We start from the raw sequence: 22,142 nt of genomic DNA, 5'->3' as shown, positions 1-22,142 counted from the left end.
ATATAGATATAGATATAGATATAGATATAGATATAGATATAGATATAGATATAGAATTCAACTGACCACAACAGCAAGCAGAGCTCTCTCTTTCTTCCCATCTCTAGTTTTCTCGTCCACTGTTTGCTACCCAACAAGAATTAGGCAGAGAGATGAAGGTTAAATTTGTGTGTTCTCCGTGCAGAGCGTGTCTTCTACCACTGAGCTATGGCTATTCCTACTAAGCTTCACGAGCAAGGCAATGGTGCAATACTGGGCCGGTGCCAAAGGAGTGCTCCTTGCACATGTGGACATGTGTTCATCTACACTCCAATGTTTCTTCCTATACAAACTCACACATTACAAATGATGCGTACGGGATTGTGTGTGTATATACGTGTGTGTGTGTGTATCTAGAAAGGAGAGTGTAAAGGTGTAATGGTGATGGGGGAGGCTGAGCTAATTTGAGTGTACAGCTCTGCACACACCATATATTTAAAGCACATTGGAAGCATGTGACTTCCCTCACCCAAAGAATCCTGGGAACTGTAGTTTGTTGAATATAATAACAGTTGTTGTTGTTGCTGCTGCTGTTGCTGTTGCTGCTGTTGTTATTCCCCACCCATCTGGGCAGCTTCCAGCAAAAAATAAAAAAAATAAAATGTCAAACATTAAAATCTTCCCAATACAGGGCTGCCTTCGGATGTCTCCTAAAAGTTGTGTAGTTCTTTATCTCCTTGACATCTGATGGAAGGGCGTCCCACAGGGAGGGCGCCACTGCCAAGAAGCAGATGCTGAGAATGGTGACTGTGTGGTGGGTAAACTACAGTTCCCAGGATTCTTTGGGAGAAGTCATGTGCTTTAACTGTATGGCATGTTTATAGCCTATATCTCTGAGGCGGCTTAGTCAAAGGGAGGGGAATTCTCTCAAAAGGGGGGGGGGCTCAGCTCTGAAATGGCTGTGCACCGGGCACAGCTGTTTGGGGCACCAGATTGTATTAAGGTGGCTTTGTGTCAGGAATATAGCAGAATCCTGTATGTGTGGGCGATGGGGAGGGGTCTGAGGGGTAGCGGCAGCAGCAAGCAAATCGGAAGGGCGCAGGCTGGAGGCCAGACCACTACTGCCGCAAGGACTCTTCCTCCGACAGCAAGAGGGGCAGGCGTGAAACAGCTCTTTGATCTGTAAAAGACAACGGAGAAGAGATTTGATTTTCCAGGTTCCCAGCTGTTATGTACTGAGTTGAATAGGATCCAAAAGGCAGCAGTCTGATTGGTCCTAGAACAATAGGATCCTGAATGCAGCAGTCTGATTGGTCCACAGGAGCCACCCAATCCAGCTCCAGGTGGAAGGGAATGCGCAACCTGATTGGCCTACAGGAGAATCCCGGAATTAGCCAATCACGTGGGGCCCATTGCGTAAATAATGTTTATAAGGCAGACATTCTGGGGGAACTTCCATTCCTCCTCACCACTATGAGCTGAATAAAGAGCATGAAATCCACTCTCGACTCTGAGTATATTTTACCAGCCCTATCCTGCCCTGCTCCACACAGAGCTCCCAGCATTCCTTGTTCCAAAGCAGAGAAGATTCAGAACTAGGTTTCCCAACTCCCTAAAAAAAATACCCCTCTTCTCCCAGAGAACCCAGCATCTGTCCATACCTTGGGGGTTCAGGTATGTTAGAAAATCCATCAGGGTTTGGAAGGCGCCGTCATCTAAGGAGCGCAGAGCATGTGCTGAAAGACAGATGAAATGGAGTTGACAGGGACAGGCAAGTGTTATAGGAATTCTAAGGTCTTATATATAAAAAATAAAAGTTCATAAATTTACAAGGCAAACACATACATAAGTATAGAAACTAAGGTTACCAGATTTTTTTCAATGAATCCGGGGATACTTTTCAACTTCAATGGATTTTGTATGGGGACTGATTTGTAAATCTGAGGACTGTCCCCGGGAAACGGGCATGTCTGGTAACCTTAATATAAACCACGTGCCTGAAATAGTACAGGAGAACCATCCTGAAGCCATTGTGACTCTTCCAGTAACCTCAAATATTCTCCCCATTGCATCTTTGCTCACAAATCCTGTCTTAAGGGCATATTTGTGTATGAATAGGGTGAGCCTGTGACCTGAATTCAGGAACTAAGTATTTAGCATCTCAAAAGGAATGGCCAGGCTGCCCAGGTAAAACAATCAATGACCATTACAGTGGTACCTCGGGTTACATACGCTTCAGGTTACAGACTTCGCTAACCCAGAGATAGTACCTTGGGTTAAGAACTTTGCTTCAAGATGAGAACAGAAATTGTGCTCTGGCGGCGCGGCAACAGCGGGAGGCCCCAATAGCTAAAGTGGTGCTTCAGGTTAAGAACAGTTTCAGGTTAAGAACGGACCTCCGGAACGAATTAAGTACTTAACCCGAGGTACCACTGTATCAGTATCCTGCCAGACAGGATTTCTGCCGGATTTCCCGCCCCTTTCAGTGAAGTATCTATGATGTTTCAGGGGCGTGATCTCGAAATACAGGGTGGGCAATTTCAAAAGTCTATATAAGGGCTCGCACACCATTGTTCAGGGTTCCTCTCCTCCCTCCCTGCGTGGCGTGAGCGGGGGACTCTGTTGCAACAGTTTAATAAAGATGCTTACTAGCTGCTTTACTTCTCAGTATTCTCTGGTTGGCCTCTGTTTTTTTCTCCTTCCGATAGGGAACCTACTTAACGACTCTATACAGGCTCTTATAACACAAGCATAATGGAGCATGCGGGGAGAGGGCAGAGAAGCCAGTGAAAGGGTGCTCACCCAAGGAATCCTGCCCTACGGAATACAAGTCCTCCATAGCATCTCGCTTATGAGTCAGGCTCCCTTTGTTGGACAGTGTCTGGTGAGCATCTGCTTTGGGGAGAGGAGAGTGCAAGGGGAGAAGTGCTGCAGGTTACATAGGGGGGAAAATACAGATTACATCAGGTTTGTGAACAGCCTTTTGGCTAGTGGCACATAAGAACCACCCCTTAGCTACCAGACAGGACACCTTCATACACTGGAATATAACTTGTTCTTTCCTCTTATGCCGTCAATGGGCGATAAACGAACTAACATGGATACGGGAGGTTATGTGGACCAGTAGCAATCTCTGAGGACTAGCAATTTGTGCAGATTTAATTTGCACGCCTGTCTGTCTGGATTACACTACGGAAAACTAATTTAAAGAGTGAGGAGACTGAATTTATGATGGTAAGGATGACGGATCAGAAGTATTTTCCCTCCCTCCTTGTTTTCCTCCAAAGACTTATTGCAAGGGTGTACACCAATTTTCATCAAAATCCAAGACGGTGGGTGACAAAACCCTTGTTTTTTGCGTTGATTTGATTTGGAATGACCCATTGGGCAGCTGCCTAAGAAGAGGCCTTGCTGGATCAGACCAAGGGCCTTTCTAGTCCAGCATTCTGTTCTCACAGCAGCCAGACAGATGCTGCAGGCAGGAGATGGCTGCAGCAGCACTCTTTCCCCTAAGGAAGTTGCCTTAGAGCTATTCAATATGAATGGACAAAGCTGTCCATGATTTTGACTTCTCTCAGTTTCTCATTTTTCTCAGTTCTACACATTCATTCATTCATTCATTCATTCATTTTGCCTGTTCTCAATTTCTTTTGAGCCCCATGGAAAGTTGCCAGCGTATCGGTGCAAGTATCGCCTCAAATGCACATTTTTTAATATGCAAATTTGCCCAATATACACCTTTCTGCAAGACATAATGCCTTTTATACATTAGTTTTTACCGACACACACATTTTTAGGCACACTTTCCCACCCCATAATAACAGCAATTTGGAGAAGTGCGTATCTCGAGAAATAGCTGTGTTTCGGTTCAAATATTACCGTATTTTTCACTCTATAAGATGCACCAGACCATAAGACGCACCTAGTTTTTGGAGGAGGAAAACAAGAAAAAAAATATTCTGAATCTCAGAAGCCAGAACAGCAAGAGGGATCGCTGCGCAGTGAAAGCAGCGATCCCTCTTGCTGTTCTGGCTTCTGGGATAGCTGTGCAGCCTGCATTCGCTCCATAAAACGCACACACATTTCCCCTTACTTTTTAGGAGGGAAAAAGTGAGTCTTATAGAGCGAAAAATACGGTATTTCAGAAAGTGTGAAATAAGCAGCTTTGCATTAAAAACCCAACTTATTCCTCCCCTCACCCCTACAAAACCAGACCATTGGCCCATCTTCCTCAGTGCTGCCTGAAGCGGCTGACAGCAGCTCTCCAGAGTTTCAGTCTCTCCCTGCCTTACTTGGAGACGCTGGGGATCGAACCCGGGACGTTCTGCATCCCAAGCAGATGCTCTCCCTCTGAGCTACAGCCCTTCCCAGGAGAGGCATCTGCGCTAGCATTCCAGCAGCTGCCCATGGGTGCTGCACACTCATGCTAGGCCTGGGAGGTGGCAAGTCTAACAACAGAAATATTTCTCTGAGAGCAGAAGTGGTTATGCTAAAGGCATCGTTATGCCATCTCTAATCCAACAGGATTTGCAGGTTTTCTGAAGCGCCCGGGAAATAAACCAGGAAAGGTTTATTTGAGCAAAGAGGACAGAGGCATGGACGAAAAGGGGGCGCATTCTGCAAGCAACGGTGGCTATTACAGGCTTTCTGCATGGCTTCCACAGTCAGAGGCGGCCTGCATCCTCTGAGCATCAGATGCTGGGAATCATAAGTGGGGCTGCTCTTGCACTCGAGTCCTGTTTACAGGCTTCCCTAGTTGGCCACTGTGAGAACAGGATGCTGGACTAGATGGGCCATTGGCCTGATCCAGCAGGCCTCTTATTCTGTTCTTCATTATTATTAACTATTTATTTGTATACTGCCCTATACCAGAGGATCTCAGGGCAGTTCACAACATAAAATTACTACACACACACACACAATGACAACTCCCCGACCTGCTTCCACATATGGTGGCAGATACCTTATGGTGCAATCTTAGGCACTTTTGCTCAGAAGTAGGTACCATGGAGTTCAATGGGATTTAACCCCCAGGGAAAGGTAACTTCAGCTTCCAATATCATTTCATTCTTCTCCTTGTCCTTTGGCCACATACCCTCCAACATTTATCCGATGAAAATAGGGACATCCCACTCCATAATGATAATTTCATACCCCACACATCCTACATGGTTGCCCCAGCCACTCTGGGCAGCTTCCAACTTATATAAAAACATCATTAAACATTTTTTTTTTAAATTCCCTATACAGGATTGCCTTCAGACAGCTTGGGGGGTTGGATAACTCCAGACCCTCCAACATTTCTCCAATGAAAACAGGGACATCCTAAGGAAAAGCGGGACATTCCAGGATCAAATCAGAAACTGGGATGGCTTCTCTAAATCAGGGACGTCCCTGGAAGATAGGGACACTTGGAGGGTCTGTGGCCGTATCTTTCTCATGCCAATCAAATCCTGACTTGACTTACGATGTCCCAAGAGGTATCCAGCGCTGTTCAGGGTCCAGCCGCGTTTGTCCTTGGGCTGCACATGCAACAAGAGGAAAAGTACCCTGAAACTAAGCCTGCCAAGAGTGAGTCAGAGGGTGACATTTGCTATGGGGAAACTTTCTGTGGATGGAGGGATACATGCCAGTACAATGGTACCTCGGTTTAAGAACAGCCCTGTTTACAAACTATTCGGTTTACGAACTCTGCAAAATCGGAAGTAGTGTCCTGGTTTGCGAACTTTACCTCATCTAAGAACAGAAGCCAAATGGTGGAAGGCCCCACTAGGGAAAGCACACCTCGGTTTAAGAACGGTTGCAGTTTAAGAATGGACTTCCAGAATGAATTAAGTTCGTAAACTGAGGTACCACTGTAGTGGCTTAGACCAGAGACAAAAGTGGGTGGGGCTAGAGGTGGGCAGGGCCAGAGACAAAAGTGGGTCAGAGACAAAAGTGGGTGGGGCTAGAGGTGGGCAGGGCCAGAGACAAAGGTGGGTGGGGTTAGAGGCCAAACTGGGCGGAGCAAAGGATGTAACTGTCACCCTTGCATGATAGGGCCACATTTGCACCTTACTTTTAAAGCACAATTATGCCATTTTAATGGGCCATGGCCTCCGCTAAAGAATCTTGGGAATGGTCATTTATTCAGGGTGCTGAAAGTGTAAGGAGATCCCTCTTCCCCTCACAGAACTGCAGTTGCCAGAGTGGTTTAACAGTCAATCCCTCTTACTGAAGAACTCTGGGAACTGTAGTTCTGTGAGGGGGGAAAAGGGTTCCCTAACAACTCTGAGCACTACAGCTCCCAAGATTTTTTAGGGGAAGCCAAGACCGTTCACATAATTTAATAGTGCTTTAAATATATGGTGCAGATGCATGGGCATAGCCAGGATTTTTGTTGGGGGGGCAGAACCTCAGTTTGCTATGTATCTTTATTGATTTTTATTCATTCAGGGGGGCAGCTGCCCCTCCCTGCCCCGCCTTGGCTACGCCCATGTGCAGATGTCACCTAAACTTCAGCTACACAGAAGTCAGAGGTTTCTACACTCTCTCTCTCTCTCTCTCTCTCTCTCTCTCTCTCTCTCTGTCTCATTTTCTCTCTCTCACACACAGAATAGCTGGGAAATAGTTGGGGTAGAATCTTTATCCCTGATGTATGGTACAGTATTTGCTTTCTATCTGCAAGGATTTTTTGGTTTGTTTGTTTTAAAAGTGTTGGAGTAATCAAAACTGGGGTTTTATATGGACCATACATTTTCCTCCCACCCCACCAAGAATTCTGGGAACTGTGGTTTACCCCTTGCAGAACTACAGTTCACAACACCATTCACAAGCTACAGTTCCCAAGCTTTTTTGGGGGGGTGCTTTAAATGCATGATATGTCTGCAGAACCTGCTTAGCAAGTTGCTTAGAAGCCTATTTTGAAATTAAGCCTATATACATTTAAAACAAACAAACTGCACCACCTGCAACAGTCTGAACCGATGCAGTTCCATCCTGCCACTTCATTTCTGCTGCATGTGAGGACCAGCCCAGCCCATGCAGGCAATCAGGAGGGACGGAGGAAGGCCAGTGACAGCTATCAAGTAGGGTTGATGGGGTGGGGTGGGGGCCCCCGGTTTAACTCACCACCAGAACGGTTCCACAGCATTCGCCAAGTAGCCCACAGAGGAGCAAAGAAGCACAGAGCACAGACTGAGAGCTCCACATCATCTGTGGGGAAGAAAGAAATCAAGGAAGCATTCTGGTTTTCAGCCTGACTCTGTTTCCCCCACTAAATCACATTCCCGACTAAGGGGTTGTGGCACTCATCCTGCTTTCAGGCCGAGGGAGTCAGCATTTGTCCACAGACAGTTTTTCTGGGTCATGTGGCCAGCATGACTAAACCGCTTCTGGCGCAACGGAACACCGAAACCAGAGCAGCGCACAGAAATGCCGTTTACCTTCCCACCAGACCGGTACCTATTTATCTACTTGCACTTTTTGGCGTGCTTTTGAACTGTTAGGTTGGCAGGAGCCATAGTTGTCAATGTTTCCCTTTTTTAAGGGAAATTCCCTTATTCTGAATAGGATTCCTCACAAGAAAAGGGAAAAGTTGACAGCTATGGCAGGAGCTGGGGCAGAGAAACAGGAGCTCACTCTGTCATGGGGATTCAAACCAACAGCCTTCTAATCAGCAAGCCCAAGAGGCTCAGTGGTTTAGACCACAGAGCCACCCAGAATACCAGGATTATGACAGACATTATTTCTTGAGAGCTCCCCAAGAGGCGCAATAAATATATAACATTGCTTCCCTTGGTGGTGTGTATACAATTTTTGTCTGCCTGTTGCCAGTTTTGCAGGAGTTTTTTTCAGCATTAAGAAGTATTCAAAACCTGTTTGACCACAGACAATAGTCACTAGTCACATAGTGGCTATGGTCTGTGGCGGGATACAAGTGCGCACCAAGGGTGCCTTTGAAAAAGAGCGCTGTCTGCTTACACAAACACACATACACTCCTCATCTTCTTTCCAGCCCCACTCACTGGATGATGCTCTCAGCAAATCCACATAGCAAGACTGCCAATAGCCATTGCCAGAGGGGATGCTTTGTATGCAATGTTCCCAGATTCGATCCCTTCACAAGCACGGCCATTTGAAGGGTCAGATGCATGTCAGAGTATTTGCACTAAGCTAGAGGCCCAAAGAGGCTGGTCTCAGAATAAGGCAGCGCCCCATGGTCTGCATGCGCTCTGGCCCTGCGCTGGATGGTACCTGCCCAAAAGATAACTGAGCTGCAGGCCTCTTCTCTTCAGCTCAAAGCCCAGCTGCATCATGACCTCTAGCCCCTAATAACCCACAACCCTCTCAAACAGCGACGACTTCACGATGCTTTTAAGATGCAGGCGCATGAAATGTGGTACATGCGTGCCATATCTTCCCTGACAGGGCTCCTGTTCCTTTTAACACCTGCATAACAGCCATACATTCAACAGGTGGAGACATTTCTGTCACTGCTTTAGGCTACAAAAAACCAAACCTGTTGAATTTCTGCCTACCCCGTTGGAGCAAAAAACAGTGACACCCCTGCTGTGCCCCATTTCATGGAACTAGAGAGTTGGGTCATCTAGGAATCTCAACTAAAGCATCCCTGACAGATGGCCATCCAACCTCTGCTTAATAACCTCCAAGGAAGGAGAGTCCACCACCTTCTGAGGGAGCCTGTCCCACTGTTGAAACACTCTTACTGTCAGGAAGGTTCAGTTGGAATCTCCTTTCTTGTAATTGAATCCATCTGTCTGAGTCCCACCCTCTTGAAGCAGCAGAAAACAAGCTTGCTCCATTTAAACTCTCTTAACAGTCTGTCAGCTGGTGTCCTACCCCACACCCCCAAACCAACACCCTTAAATCCCAAACCTCCATCATAGATTTTAAGGAATTCATACCTTGAAACCTGTCAGGAGCCGCTGGATGTCTGATTCCCCACAAAGTAGGGGACCCAGGATTTATAGAGGGGGAAGGCGCAGGTCGGGTTGCGTCATTATTCCATAGACAAAAGTCACAGGGCGGCGGGAACGTATGTGTAATTGACCGTAATGGCCCCCAGAAACCCAGCTGAATGGGGAACAGAGAGAGAGAGATGTACTAATCTCTTTTAATGCGCAATTTATTCACATCCTTTGTCAGAAAATTGATGGAACATTGGGGTGGGGGTAATTAGAGCTAATTGACTCCTCAAAGTGAATTGGAGGAGGGTGGTCAACCAAGCAAGAAGTAGACACCTGCCAAGAGGCCTTCCTGTTTTTGAGGCAAGAGAACTCTGTGCCCTGCTGCCTCTTCTCTAATCTCGCTGCCCTCCCAGAGAACTCATAGATCTTACAGCCACTTCACCTGTGTACACTATTCCCCCTGCAGTGCTTTTCCAAACAGTCTCATTATGAGAGAAATCTGGAGATCTAGCTTCAAGGAGGCCCACTCTGGAGGGTTGGTGTGTGTTCATTATTAAACTGGTACCTCGGGTTAAGTACTTAATTCGTTCCAGAGGTCCGTACTTAACCTGAAACTGTTCTTAACCTGAAGCACCACTTTAGCTAATGGGGCCTCCTGCTGCTGCCGCGCCACCGAAGCACGATTTCTGTTCTCATCCTGAAGCAAAGTTCTTAACCTGAAGCACTATTTCTGGGTTAGCAGAGTTTGTAACCTGAAGCATCTGCAACCTGAAGCATCTGTAACCCGAGGTACCACTGTACTGAATTTTATTTAAAACATGTTCACCCCACCTTGTGCTGTAAGGTCGGCTTCCAAAACGAGGCATTAAAATCAGTTGCTATAAAATATCACAGTTAAACAGATTGCTGGGCAAGCATCAGTCAATCTAACATTAAATCCTGGGGTGGAGGGAAGCAAAGTTTGGAGCTGAGGCCCAAATGTTATTAGCATTGGCACAGGGTGAATTGTTCTGGCGAGGCAATTCAAGAGGTGAGGCGCTACCACAGAAAATAAGGGTGCAAACTTGAATATAATATTGCGGGGGCCCAGGTAAGGCCTGCCCCACATAATCGATCACATGATACAGTGCACACACACCATTTGAATGGGAATGCCCATCAACTTTGTGGGGCTCAAATATTTAATTGTGGGGGCCGAAGCCCCTAGGAGTTGGCTCCTATGACAGAAAATATTCTACAGCCACTGTCAGGGCTCATCCACACTGCCGCTTGCCACAGGCTTTCTAGGCACAAGTCTGAGAGGTTCTTTGTTTGCCCTGCCCCATTCCCAGGGGAAACCCGCAGTTTACCGCAGAATTGGAACAAACGTCAGTCGGGTTTTTTGCAGACTGGCATTTGTTTTGATTCAGCAGTTCACAGTGGGTTCTCCGGGGGAAAGCAGTGGGACAAATGAAAAGCCTCTCAGAACCGTGTCTAGAACAAGTGGAAGAAAACACCACAGGACAAACCAAAGTGTGGACAAGCCCTCAGAGGCAGTGTGACCCTGAATACCACTCCTGCTTGCAGCCTTCCCACAGACATGGCATGTCCCAGCAGGCTCTGTTTATGTTCTTAAAAGATCCCAAACTATCCCTTGTCACCTCCACACCCATCTCACTTCTGAATAACGGGCTCAGGCAGGCTCATATGGGAACAGTCCCTTCAAGACAGATTCTACTGCACCAGACCCAAACTCTCCAGCTCTCCTGGCCAAATTTTACTCCAGAACCCCTAAAGAAATCAGCAGCTGAAACTCCCAGCGAGGGCGTCCAACTTCTTCTCCCCCAATAGGCCTAGCCACCCTGCCTTCTGCAGCAGTTGGGCACATACAAATAAAGTTTTAATTCTCCACTACATTAGCTTCATGCTAGGGGAGAGGGTGGACTGATCTTTGAAATTCTACATTCAGACTGCTTTTAAAGGCCTGGAACATGGTCTATTATAAAAATGGGCTACCCTGCTCCCAAATGAACCTTGCTCCATCTCCAGGGACCTCAGGGATCCTACTGCTAGCCAGTATTTGTTATAATACTGTTTAAATAATTAAATAATTATCTAGGGGATAAGGGTTCATCAAAGATCTGGTTATGTTTAGAATGATGCTGCATAGGGAAATGTTCCCTGATACAAAGATGAGGGATTCTATGGAATGCAGATAGAGAGAATTGATAAGAATAATGATCTGTTGTGACCTTGACGGAAGTGTACAATAGGCGAGCCTTCTTGAGTTTTGGCTCATTTTCCTTTTTTCCTTTTTTCCCTCCCCCCTTCTTCTTTCCTTTTTCTTTTTTCTTTCCCATAATGGCTTATGTTCTATGCCATGTACTTTGATATTTTTTGTAGTTTTTTAGCCTTTTCCATTATTATTATTATTAAGGTTTTTATCTTTTGTAATTTTGGTTATTTATATTTATCTGTATCTGTTTAAAGCAAAATAAAAGCAGTTAAAAAATTTTTTTTTAAATAAATACTGTAAAGTAGCCTTCCCTGACCAGGTGGTGTCCTCTGTATGGTTGGGTTTGATGGGATTTGTAGTCTAAAGCCTTTGGAGGACACCGGCATGTTGGGGAAGCCTGCTTGAAGCATCGTATATGCTTAACAACAACAACAGTGTCATCGGCATATGTGATGCTTCAAGCTGGCTTCCCCAAGCTGCCGGTGTCCTCCGGACTACAAATCCCATCAGCTCCAAGCCAAATAGAGGGCACCACCTGGCTGGGGATTGGGAATGCTGCTTTACAGATTATTTGAACAAAAATAAGCACTCTTGTGTCCTGTTGCAGTTTCCTATCTAAAAACTGATGCAGGGGAATATGGGAGGCAAAAGCCACCCCAGCTACTACTTAAGATTTCTTTCCAGCACAATTTAATGCATTAAATGACACACCTGCCCAAGTCCTCTTTTTCACAGCATCCTGTAATTTTCCGTCCACAGTTCACCCTCTGAATCTAATTGGTACCCTGGTGGGCTTTAGGACAAGGACTTTCATCTGCATCTGGCCTGCTTTAAGTGCACATGGGGCCCTTCAGCCTAATGGCCCCATTAGAGATCTTGAAGACCTTTCGGGAAAGAAGTGGCATCTGCAATACGTCAGGATTCCAGGCTGCTCTGGGAGGGGAGTGGTACCCAATATAGAACTGATTTGTCGGAAGCTAATAGGTCATCAAAAGATGCAAAGAGGCACTCGAGGCCTCTTCTTGTAACATGTAAAAAGCGTATTTGCGTACATCCATTTTTCACTGCTTGTTTGTAACAGCTAGTGGTTTGAAAGGAGCAATGAAGTAGATTATCAAGATTCTCAGGGTGGCATCCAGGACTCTTGGGTTCACAGGGACATTTGTTGATTGCCAACCATGTTTCGGGAAGGAGCTTAGAAATGAGTTTCCTGGCACCCATCCAAAATGTTACCTTTGTGGCCTAATAGAACTGAAAAATACAAAACTGGTGGGAAAGATTCAGCCAAGCCATTCTTGCTGTTAATGCGCACTATCAAAGCGCATCAATGTGCACTAAGGCATCACCATTGCATAGCCAGGATTTTTGTTAGGGGAGCAGGCCTTTGGGGGGGCAGAACTTCAGTTAGCTATGCATTTTATTGATTTTTATTGATTGGGGGCAGCTGCCCCTCTCTGCCTACACCCATGGACATCACACTGGTGTGTGTGTGTGTGTGTGTAGGGGCTTTGTGCACGCAAACTATGAAAGCAAACACATTGTGCCACCCTGTTCTTAGTAAGATGACTGTGCTCTTAATAACTGGATCACAATGTTGTTCTCCCAGCTGCTGTGCAGCTAGGATAAGCCATATAGCTCAAAGCCCTGGCCTCCCCCACTCCCGCATGGCTTCATGTATGTCCAAGGTCAGTGCTGCCTCCAGGATTTCAGTTTGGCCCCCTGTAACCTGGAAGAGGTGGGACATGCAAACTGGGAGTTCTCTTAGGGCACTTCAGAACTGTTGCTATTTGCAGGGTGGGGTTCCATCCCACAGTGAACAATTGAGGTTGTCCAATCGAAGTGGATTTGGAGGTCTTGAACAACAAACCCACTTCCCCCAAAAGAGCAGACTTTTTGTGATAAATGAATAGGAAATTCATCGGAAGGTACGGGAGAACAATTGTCTGACACATCGCATAACGTCCTCACATACAGATCAGAATCGATGCTCAATAAGAGCCAATGTCGCCTAGCCTCTCCATAAACTCTGCAAACAAATCAGGATGAACGCTCAGTAAATAGGTCATCTGGATGCAACTGCAGGCTACATCTAATCGTCTTAGATACTTTGTGCCAAGTCAAAATGATAGCACTGTTAGGGCAACAACGGTCCCTCTGCTGGTTTGGGGGGCCCTGGCTGCCCTCTAGCCCTGGCAGGGCAAGAGGCAGGGATGAGAAGGTAGGTCAAGATTTACTGGTAGATCTCAGGATGATCAACAGGCATTTCTGACTCCCAAGAGTTTAATGACAGCCACAGCAAAATGTCTCCTCCCATCGCTTCTCTGAAATAAATAGCTGAAATGAAGAAAACTTGGGGATGGGGAACCAGGAACTATTTGCATTTGAAAGGACTGTGTGATCCAGTTCTGGGTCAGAAAACAAATTCCAGGACTGAAATGTGCCCAGGGGCACCCTGGCACTTGGTTCAAAGTTTGCATGAGTCCTCTATGCTATCATTCCTCACCTTGTTCTGGCTGGTGGATCCTGATGTTCTAGTTCAAAACAAAACAAAACATAGTTATGCCAAGTCTGCAGCCTGCCTGCTCCTGGTCGTCTAAGGCAATACATCTTTATTTGTGGACTCAAGAGTCACTTCCATCATCTGATGCATAAAATACAATCCTTTGTTGCAGGGATACAGACACGTAGTTTTTAGGGTGGGTATGTTAAGCCGCGGGCTCAAGGGGAAATAAAATGCAAGAGAAGGCACGACAATTCAGTTGGAGCTGGAGTGTCTGCGAAATAAGCGAAGCGGCCCTTTTGCAGCAGCCCTGAGCAGTGTTCGGATAAATAACAAGGGTGTTTTAATGAGGATCCGCAGCAGGAAAGGAACCCACGGTCTCTATTCAAGCCCAAATAAGCAGAGGTAAGCTCTCCAAAGTCTAACCTGCTTCACTTTGGATAACTCAGTCTTTAGAGGATGAGTGGGCAAAACATTCCTGCATTGCAGGGGGTTGGACTAGATGACCCTCGGGGTCCCTTCCGAGGCTACACTTCTATCATTCTGCACATGCCCACCGCCCAGCTATCCCGACACAGCGCCGCCTCTGTTAAATCCATGGGGCTACTCCCTAGCCAACCTGCAGCGCCAGCCGTCAAATTTGCCTGAATCCACAGAGCCTCCCCGGGGAGGGAGAGAAACAGAGCGGGGGGGGGGGAGGCGCTGGCCCTTTAATTGTCACCCGCCCCGCCTCCCGCAAGCCCGTCCATGCCAACCTCCGGCGGACGCTCTTCCCTCCCGTCGCCGCCCTAGTCCTCCAGCCCATCCGACAGCTTCTCTAGCCGCACCCATTCCCCTCGACTCTATGGCGCCACCCGACTCCGATTGGCCAATCCGGGGCGGCGGCGCGCTCTTATTGGCCGGGCGGCTCAGCCCTGCGGGGCGCGGAGGGGAGCTGTCAGGCTGCGGAGGGAGGGGTTTTCCGCTGCCGGCCCAGGGCCCTGAGAGCGCGCGCCGCCGCCGCCGCTGGCCCCCCTTCCCTCCCGCATGGGGGGTGCCTGAGACCCCGAGCCCGTCTTCCCCCTCCCCGTAGGGCGGGTGAGTGCCAAGAGGCGAGGGGGCGGGTGATTGACAGCAGCCCCCCAAAGGGGATGCAGGGCGGGGGGGGGGGCGCGCTTGGAAGGGCAGCGGAGGGCGAGAGGGCAGGGCGCGGCGGCGGGGGGGGGGGGCTTCTCTTCTGCAAGGGCCGCCGGGTTGGCGCTGGGTCCGCGGCCCCTGGAGGCGCGCAGCCATTGTGGGGTTGCGCCAGGGTGGGGCACCTGCTTAGCAAAAGCGGTGCATAAACATGGCAAGGTGGCTGCTTCTGCGCGCGCAGCCGGGGTAGGGCTCCGGGAGGGCAGAAGCCTGCCTGCCTGCGGGAGGACGAGGGCAGAAAGAGGGCTGGCAGCTGCGCGAGGCGTGTTGCAATACCGACCGAGGGAGCCCGGGACTGGCTCCACCCATCCCCGCCGCCGCCTCTTTCCTCCCGGGCAACCTCTTCCCCTCAAGCCCCAGCCTTCTGCCTCGTCCCGGGTTTCCCACGTGCGTGGTTTGTGCCCGCATCCCCCCTCTTCCTTGGCCAGCGTCCGCGATCCCTTCCTGCTTCTTCCCCCAGGTGGGCCGCATCTGACGGAGGAATCTTGACTTTTGCTTGCATGGAGCGATTGGGTGGGTTGGGTTGCGTTTCACAGAACTGGGGTTGCTTGGCAGTGAGGCCAGCAAATGCACCCCTATAATATTGCGCGCGGGCGGGCGGGGTGTGTGTGTGGAGTTGTAGCAAGGAGTAGAAATCTCAGGGTGTAGGCCTCTAGCCGGACGTACCTTCCCTGGTGGACCGCAGAAATGGGAAAGAGAGTCCAAAGTTTGAACTGAACCTGCTACTTCTCGAACTTCTGTTGAAACGAGCAACAGTCGTTGTGGGGATGGGCAGGGATTCTGCATGGTTGGTGTGGATCAGATGTACTGATTCAGCCTGCCTAAGAACATAGGAAGCTGGCTTCTGTTTTGTCTGGTTTACAGCTATATCAGCATTGACTGGCAGCAGCTCTCAAAGGCTTCAGACAGGGTTCTACCTGGAGATGCCAGTGATTGAACCCAGGATCCTTTGCATGCAAGGCAAATGCTGTATCATTAAGTTGCAGGAAGCACTGAGGCAGGCAGCCAGCAAGCAAAGCTGTGTTCTATCAAGTGACCAGAGTCTCAGCTCTCAATTCCACCAGACACCACCCATAATCCATGACCCTTGAGAAGCCTTTACTACAATCCTTTAGTTCCCACATCCTGCTGTAGTAACCAGGTCTGGTTACATGTAAATGAAACAAACGCATATGCCTCCCTACTTCCATTTCCTCTCCTTTCTCAGTTTTCATTTTGTAAGCTCTTTGAGACAGAGACACTTTGCTAAAAGTGTTGTGTGCTTAGTTGATGCTGTATAAATAAACAGTAAAAACCTGCGAAGTTGAATCCTCTGATCCACCATATCTTTTTTGAGCTGTGTAGCTCCTCTTCCAGTTCCTTTGTGGCCCCATCCAGGTGTCCAGGGTTGTTGTTGTTGATTTTTTGGTTGCAGGGTGGTGGTGGTGGTGGTAAAAGTTGGCAGCCATAAGCATGCCTGACACTTGAAGTCCTTCTGTCTGCGATTTCTCTAGCAGCTGCATGAGAAGGAATCAATTAACACCAATCCCAGCTTCATGATAAAGTGACCTGACATTCATCTACCTAGAAAAAGGAAGAATTCTAGTTAGATTGTCCAATTCAGAGTGCTGCTTTTGGGGAAAGTGTTGAAAGGATTTCCTGCAAATAGAGTGGACGTAGCAATCTAGCTAGGAGCAAATATCTAGGAAGATGTGGCCAAAACTCAGGCAAACTCTTGGTAGCACAGAGGGGAACTGACTCTGTGTCTTCTGCTAGAGCTTGATTCTACTTTCTTTTTTCTTTGTTCAGCTTGCTCTGGAACCCAGCAGAGATGACAGAATACAAACTGGTGGTGGTGGGTGCTGGTGGTGTTGGGAAGAGTGCGTTGACTATACAGTTGATTCAGAATCACTTTGTGGACGAGTATGATCCCACTATAGAGGTATGTGAACTTAGTAATGTTGGCAGCAACTTCTGCATGGCCCCATTTGTATGCCTTTTCCGAGTCCTTATATTCTTGACCTGCCTGCCATCTCCAAAGCTTTGGACTATAACATCTCTTTTCTGGGCTTCTAAAACACTAGTCCTCTTTCCATTGCTTTGTCTCCCTCTGTACTTCCTCATTCTTTACAGAGGCAGCTACAGTCATTTTATCATGTCCAAGATTGAGTCCATTTCTTTCCTGAATTTTGGCTTGAACCAGTTGTTTCCAACTGCCTCCTTGCTGGCTTTCTCTTGCTGCACTTCACACCCATGTTTCCCATGTCACTTGTTAACGTCTTTTCTTTCACTCTTGCTCCTCTTGGTGCTTCTGAACCCCAGGATTCATACCGGAAGCAAGTGGTAATCGATGGAGAGACGTGTCTCTTGGATATCTTGGACACAGCTGGGCAAGAGGAGTACAGTGCTATGCGTGACCAGTACATGAGGACAGGAGAAGGCTTCCTCTGTGTCTTTGCAATCAACAACACAAAGTCTTTCGAAGATGTTCACCACTACAGGTTTGTGGGCAGCTGGCTTCTCTCTGTCCTCCATCTGTTTTCCTTCCTGTATAGCAGAGATGGAGAACCGTTTTGGCCTAGTCCCCATCTCCCCCGACCCCTGCAAGCCACCTTTGTCAGGTAGGTGGGACACCCCATCCATCAGCCACCTGACATCTCTCACAGCACATGCCAATTGCCTGAGAACCAGCTGGAGTTTGGGTGCTTCAGAAACTTTGCAAGCCCTAAGCTTCTTGTTTGGGAGGTGCCAAGCACAGGCCTTGCAGAGTGCTGTGATTCCCAAGCACCTGACAACTAGCTGGGAAGCACTACGCAATGGAGCTTTGCAGGCCTTGCCAATTGGCAGGGCCTGCAAAGCCCCTTTTGGGCTAGCCCCATCACATTGGGCAGGCGGGCAAGACTTGCAGGTGGAAGAATCTGAAGTAGGTAAGAAGAGGAATCGGAGGCTGCATTGTGCAAAGGTCTTTGTCACCATGTGGCAGGAACGATATGCTTGGAAGAATCCCAAGACTGCATTTTCCTGGGCTAAGTACCTGAATATGCTCTGTACTCTGCAACACTGGAAAGCACCTTTTCAGCATCAAGCCCTAAGTGTGCTGCTTGTGTTGTCATCTAGTGAAATGTAGAAGCAGTGGTATCATCACTGATGCTTTTGCCCTTGAATCTAACAAATCTGTAGCAGCGTGAATTGGATGTCAACAAAATTATGTTGCTCTTGCTCTGTATTTTCTCCAACTCCCAGTCCTTTGAGGCCTAGTGAGAGCAGAACCAGAGCCACCAAGTATGCCAACAAGGGGGAAGCCACAAAGACAGCATTGAATCCTTCCTCATGCTCTTGCATTTGAAAGTTGTACTCCGTGTACAACTCAGGGCTTGCTTGTCCTCAGTGTACAGGAACTGTAATGATCTGCTGTAGTCGTACATAAAAGTCTCCCTGTTACACAATTTTAGAAATAATTTTGGGGGAGTAAATATATGAGCATCTGGGTATTAAATATTCTGTTCCTTAGTCTAAAAGAAAATATTTTGTATTTTTGGTTTTTTAAAGCAAAACAAACTTCAGAAAGATCAGCAAGCACCAATGTGTTCTTTTAATTTTTCTGGGTTTTTGCCAGGCCTTCACATCTCTAGACTTCTCTTTCAAAAAAAGTATGAATGCATACTTCAGCAGCAAACCACTCCCAAGTATGTGTATGGATGTGCTATATCTAATTTTTAAGTGTAGAATGGCTGTCTCTGAAGGGCAAACTACACTGACACATGGTTACATGTATTCATGTATTACTTTGTGTGTGTGTGTGTGTGTGTGTGTGTGTGTGTGTGTGTGTTTAAAAGAAAGCCAACCAACCAAAGCAAAACAAGTCAGTGACTTTAGGTCAGGTAATGGCAGGTGCAGTTGAGTCCTTTTTTTTGTTCTATTCTCTTCCTTGGAATAGCTTTTGTTGACTGCTTTTCTCCCCCACCAGAGGAAAGCAGCTAGTTGTGACATTTAAAGCAGCAAAAGGGAAAGGGATTAAGCAACCCCACCACACCACATCTCTACTCAAACTTGGGAACTTTCTAAGCCTTTTTGGTTAGACCAAAAAAAATGGGAGAGTGTTCTTGTCCTCAGGTCCTGCTTGGGCGCTTCCCACGGGCATTTGGCTGGCCGATGTGAGAACAGGATGGTGGACTAGATAGGCCATTGGCCTGATCTAGCGGGGCTTTTCTTATATTCTCATGCATACATCTTTATGTCACATCTAATTTGGACCTCAGTTGCTTTGCACACAGATAAAACACAGGACAAACTGAACTTCTGGTGTATACTTCATTAACACCAATAATCTCAAATATATTTTACTCTGGAGGGGGCCCAAACCAGAATCAAGTTTGGGAGCTACTGATCTAGGCGGTTGCTCCCCGTTTGTAACTCATTGCCTTTGTAATTCCAGGGAGCAGATCAACCGTGTGAAGGACTCCGATGATGTTCCGATGGTGCTTGTTGGCAATAAATGTGATCTGCCCTCCCGGACGGTGGATACGAAACAAGCCCAGGAGCTTGCTAGAAGCTACGGAATCCCCTTTGTAGAGACCTCTGCCAAAACCAGACAGGTATGGTATTTACTGTGCATGTGGGAGAAAGTGAAAGGTCTTTGATCTTCGTAGCTATAGCTTAAGACAGTGTCCCAAACGGGTTTTGGAATAAATTGCAGCTGAATCTTGCCCAAGTTTATCTGCTGCTTCCACACACCCTCTCCCCCAAGTCATGCGTTTCCAACCTAAATCTTCTTTTCATCAGCATGTAGACTGAGGTGTTCACAAAGTAAAGGAAGGATTGAACTCTGATTAATAAGAATACACACAGAGGCTTGAACCAGCAAAACTCTGGGAAGGGTGTGTATAATAATCTCTCTCTCCACCCCCTGGCCCAGGTCATTTTATTCACAAAAGACCTTTTTACAGAGTGTTCTAAGAACCAATCAAATTTCTTCTGAGCATTTCAACAAACCCCACGTGGGGACAAAGTTAAACTACAAACACTAGTTAAGCATGCATATTTTGGGGGTAAATAAATGAAAACTACAAAGGAGTGCAATCAGCAACCCCGGAGGTCATAAACAATCAATACACATGATAAGAAGGATGGCCAGGAGGATAGCGATCATTATCACCTTTATGTGAAACCTGTTTCCTGGCCCTAAGATTAACATATCAGAAAAGCTACAGCAAAGAAACTGCCCACTGTCTTTGATGACCCAGGATGCCTGCCTGTCTAAGTGGGTACGTGACTTGTCAAGAAAGAGAAATGGAACAGGGATGCAGAGGTGTGGATTGATCAAGAATCATATCAAAATAGTTTAAACCCAGTCAACGCAATGCTTTCATTGCTGACACAGATGGCTTACTCTATATTTGTTATAATTCCTCATAGCAATCCCACCTGATCACTACATAGACGAAAAGCAAATAGTTTTGCTTTACGTTGGCTGTGTGCTCAAAATGCCAAACAGGACTCACACTATAAGCCAGCACAGTTGCTCTTCTCCTATATGACTTAGAGTAGGAATGGCATTGGTAAAAGGTGACCATTCTTACTTGCGAACTGCCATGTCATTAATGCCTGCCCTCTTAGTTCGTGCTGCGTCAGCTTAATGACAAGACGGTTATCAGCATGGCATTCTACTGCTGGTGTCCCGTTGCCAAAAAACCTTTCTGACTGTGAAGGCAGATGTGAATGAATGGTTTACTGATATGAAGGAAATGGCTTATCGGGAGAGAAAGGATCCCGTAAACAGGAATAGTATGACGACCTCCCCGCCCCCAAGTAATATTATTTCTGGCTACTAGCAATGGATAGAAAAAAACATCACCGGCATAAAAATCCAATACCCCCGACACCTCTAATATTTAAATGGGAAATCTAACAATGTCTTCTGTTTGTGTCTTTTCTTACTTTCATTTGGTATACTCATTCATCTGAAAAGGGAGTGGAGGATGCTTTCTACACCCTGGTGCGAGAAATCCGAAAACACAAGGAAAAGATCAGCAATGGGCGCAAGAAGAAATCTTCCAAAAGGAAGTGTATTATCCTCTGAAGGAGAGAGACTCTGTTGCACAGTTGGGAGTGCAAAACCCCCCTTTTTGAGTCTGGGTATTTTCCCAAGCTGCAAGATAAATTCTGATGGCCATGCCCCTCACCCATTTTCAGCTGGAAGGCGAAGGTGGTTTTGAGTCCTTACTGTCAATTATTTTACTATTTTTTAAAACTGGGACGTTGCATCCAGTATGAGGATTTGTAACCACATTTGATGTTCTGTTGCTTCTTGCCCCTTCATTATTATTATTTTTGAAAGATCATCTTGTTTCTGGTCCTTAGGATTATAGAGGTCACTCCTAAGTGTGACCTGGTGTAGACTGATCCTGCAGGTTAGATGGAAGGGATAGCACGAAGTCAGTGTCTCAGTCAGAACCTTAGGGGCCTTTCTCATTTTTTGTAGCATTTTACCTCCCTTGGTTCTCCATGAGACTGAAGAGGAAGCCACATAGACTTGGCACCATTGTCTTTTTGTTAGCAGAAGAATAAAGGTAACCTTGGACAGAAGGTGATCTGCTGAAGGTGGCAATGAGGAATGCCAAAAGAGAAAATGTGGAAAGCCAAACCCTCTCCGTAGCTGAATATTTCATCCCACTATTAAAATAGATGGTGCTCAGTTATTTTTCTTCTGGGTGGTTGAAATTCTGTATTAAGTTGGTCTCTCTCTTTCTGGTTTTCATTTGGGCTGTTATAACTTCTGAGCAACAGCTCCCACTTTAAAGTGAATGGGGAAATGTACTTTTGCTCAGCAAGTTTTATAAAAAAATGTGTGGTGATGGGGAGATATCAACAAGTTATGAGAGGTAGTTTTAAATGGCTGTACAGCTTCCACCATCCAAAGACAGTGGCACCTGTTGTTTGTGAAAAAACAACTGTTGGAGATAGCTGAATATTTGCACCATAGAAGTGTCCTAAATTAACCTGCCTCTGTTGCTCTCCTTTACTAATTGGTTCTTGGGAGTATAGCGATGTTGACTCTGTTTATAAACAGAAGGGAGGAATATGATCCAAAGGTCTCTTAATCATCCCTCTCTTTTTTTAGTCTCCTGCATAGTCCTGGGGTTGCTTGGATGGGTTGAGATATAGGTACTTAAATGCTGGCATGGAGAGAAAAGAATCTGAATTTATTATCCCGTTAGTGTTTATAAGCCATCGGAATTACGTTCTGTCATTATTTGATCTTATTCTCTTCCCCCATCCCACCCCAAAATCCCACCCTTGGAATCCTGTGTTGATTTGGTCTTTTTCCATGGTCCTGAGGATCTGTACAATAAATGCCACCACTTGGAATAAACCTGTGAATAAGCTA

At 46.8% G+C, this 22,142-nt stretch overlaps 2 protein-coding genes across 4 annotated transcripts; one reads left to right on the top strand and one right to left on the bottom strand.

The window, feature by feature from the left end:
- LOC128399369 (galanin peptides-like) lies at positions 1-14,424 on the bottom strand. 3 transcript variants are annotated; one of them, XM_053360747.1, is made up of 8 exons: positions 14,359-14,424; positions 13,607-13,634; positions 8,886-9,054; positions 7,090-7,173; positions 5,447-5,501; positions 2,782-2,907; positions 1,641-1,715; positions 1-1,159 (listed from the first exon to the last, which is right to left on the bottom strand). In XM_053360747.1, exons 4-8 carry the CDS (start codon positions 7,171-7,173, stop codon positions 1,098-1,100), a joined length of 402 nt encoding a protein of 133 aa, XP_053216722.1. In that variant the 5' UTR covers positions 8,886-9,054; positions 13,607-13,634; positions 14,359-14,424; the 3' UTR covers positions 1-1,097. The 3 variants fall into 3 exon arrangements, with proteins under 3 accessions (XP_053216722.1, XP_053216721.1, XP_053216723.1); XM_053360746.1 differs by lacking the exon at positions 14,359-14,424 and adding an exon at positions 14,030-14,297; XM_053360748.1 differs by lacking the exon at positions 8,886-9,054 and having other exon boundaries at positions 14,359-14,423.
- Positions 14,425-14,519: 95 nt separating this feature from the next.
- On the top strand, positions 14,520-22,142 carry LOC128399368 (GTPase HRas-like). Its single transcript, XM_053360745.1, has 5 exons — positions 14,520-14,680; positions 16,565-16,697; positions 17,078-17,256; positions 19,191-19,350; positions 20,724-22,142. Exons 2-5 carry the CDS (start codon positions 16,587-16,589, stop codon positions 20,832-20,834), a joined length of 561 nt encoding a protein of 186 aa, XP_053216720.1. The 5' UTR covers positions 14,520-14,680; positions 16,565-16,586; the 3' UTR covers positions 20,835-22,142.

This window comes from Podarcis raffonei, chromosome 13 (genome assembly GCF_027172205.1).
Source record: "Podarcis raffonei isolate rPodRaf1 chromosome 13, rPodRaf1.pri, whole genome shotgun sequence".
NCBI classification, from domain to species: Eukaryota; Metazoa; Chordata; class Lepidosauria; order Squamata; family Lacertidae; genus Podarcis; species Podarcis raffonei.
The sequence above is the reverse complement of the archived record's forward strand: the minus strand, read 5'-3'. Positions and strand labels throughout refer to the sequence as shown.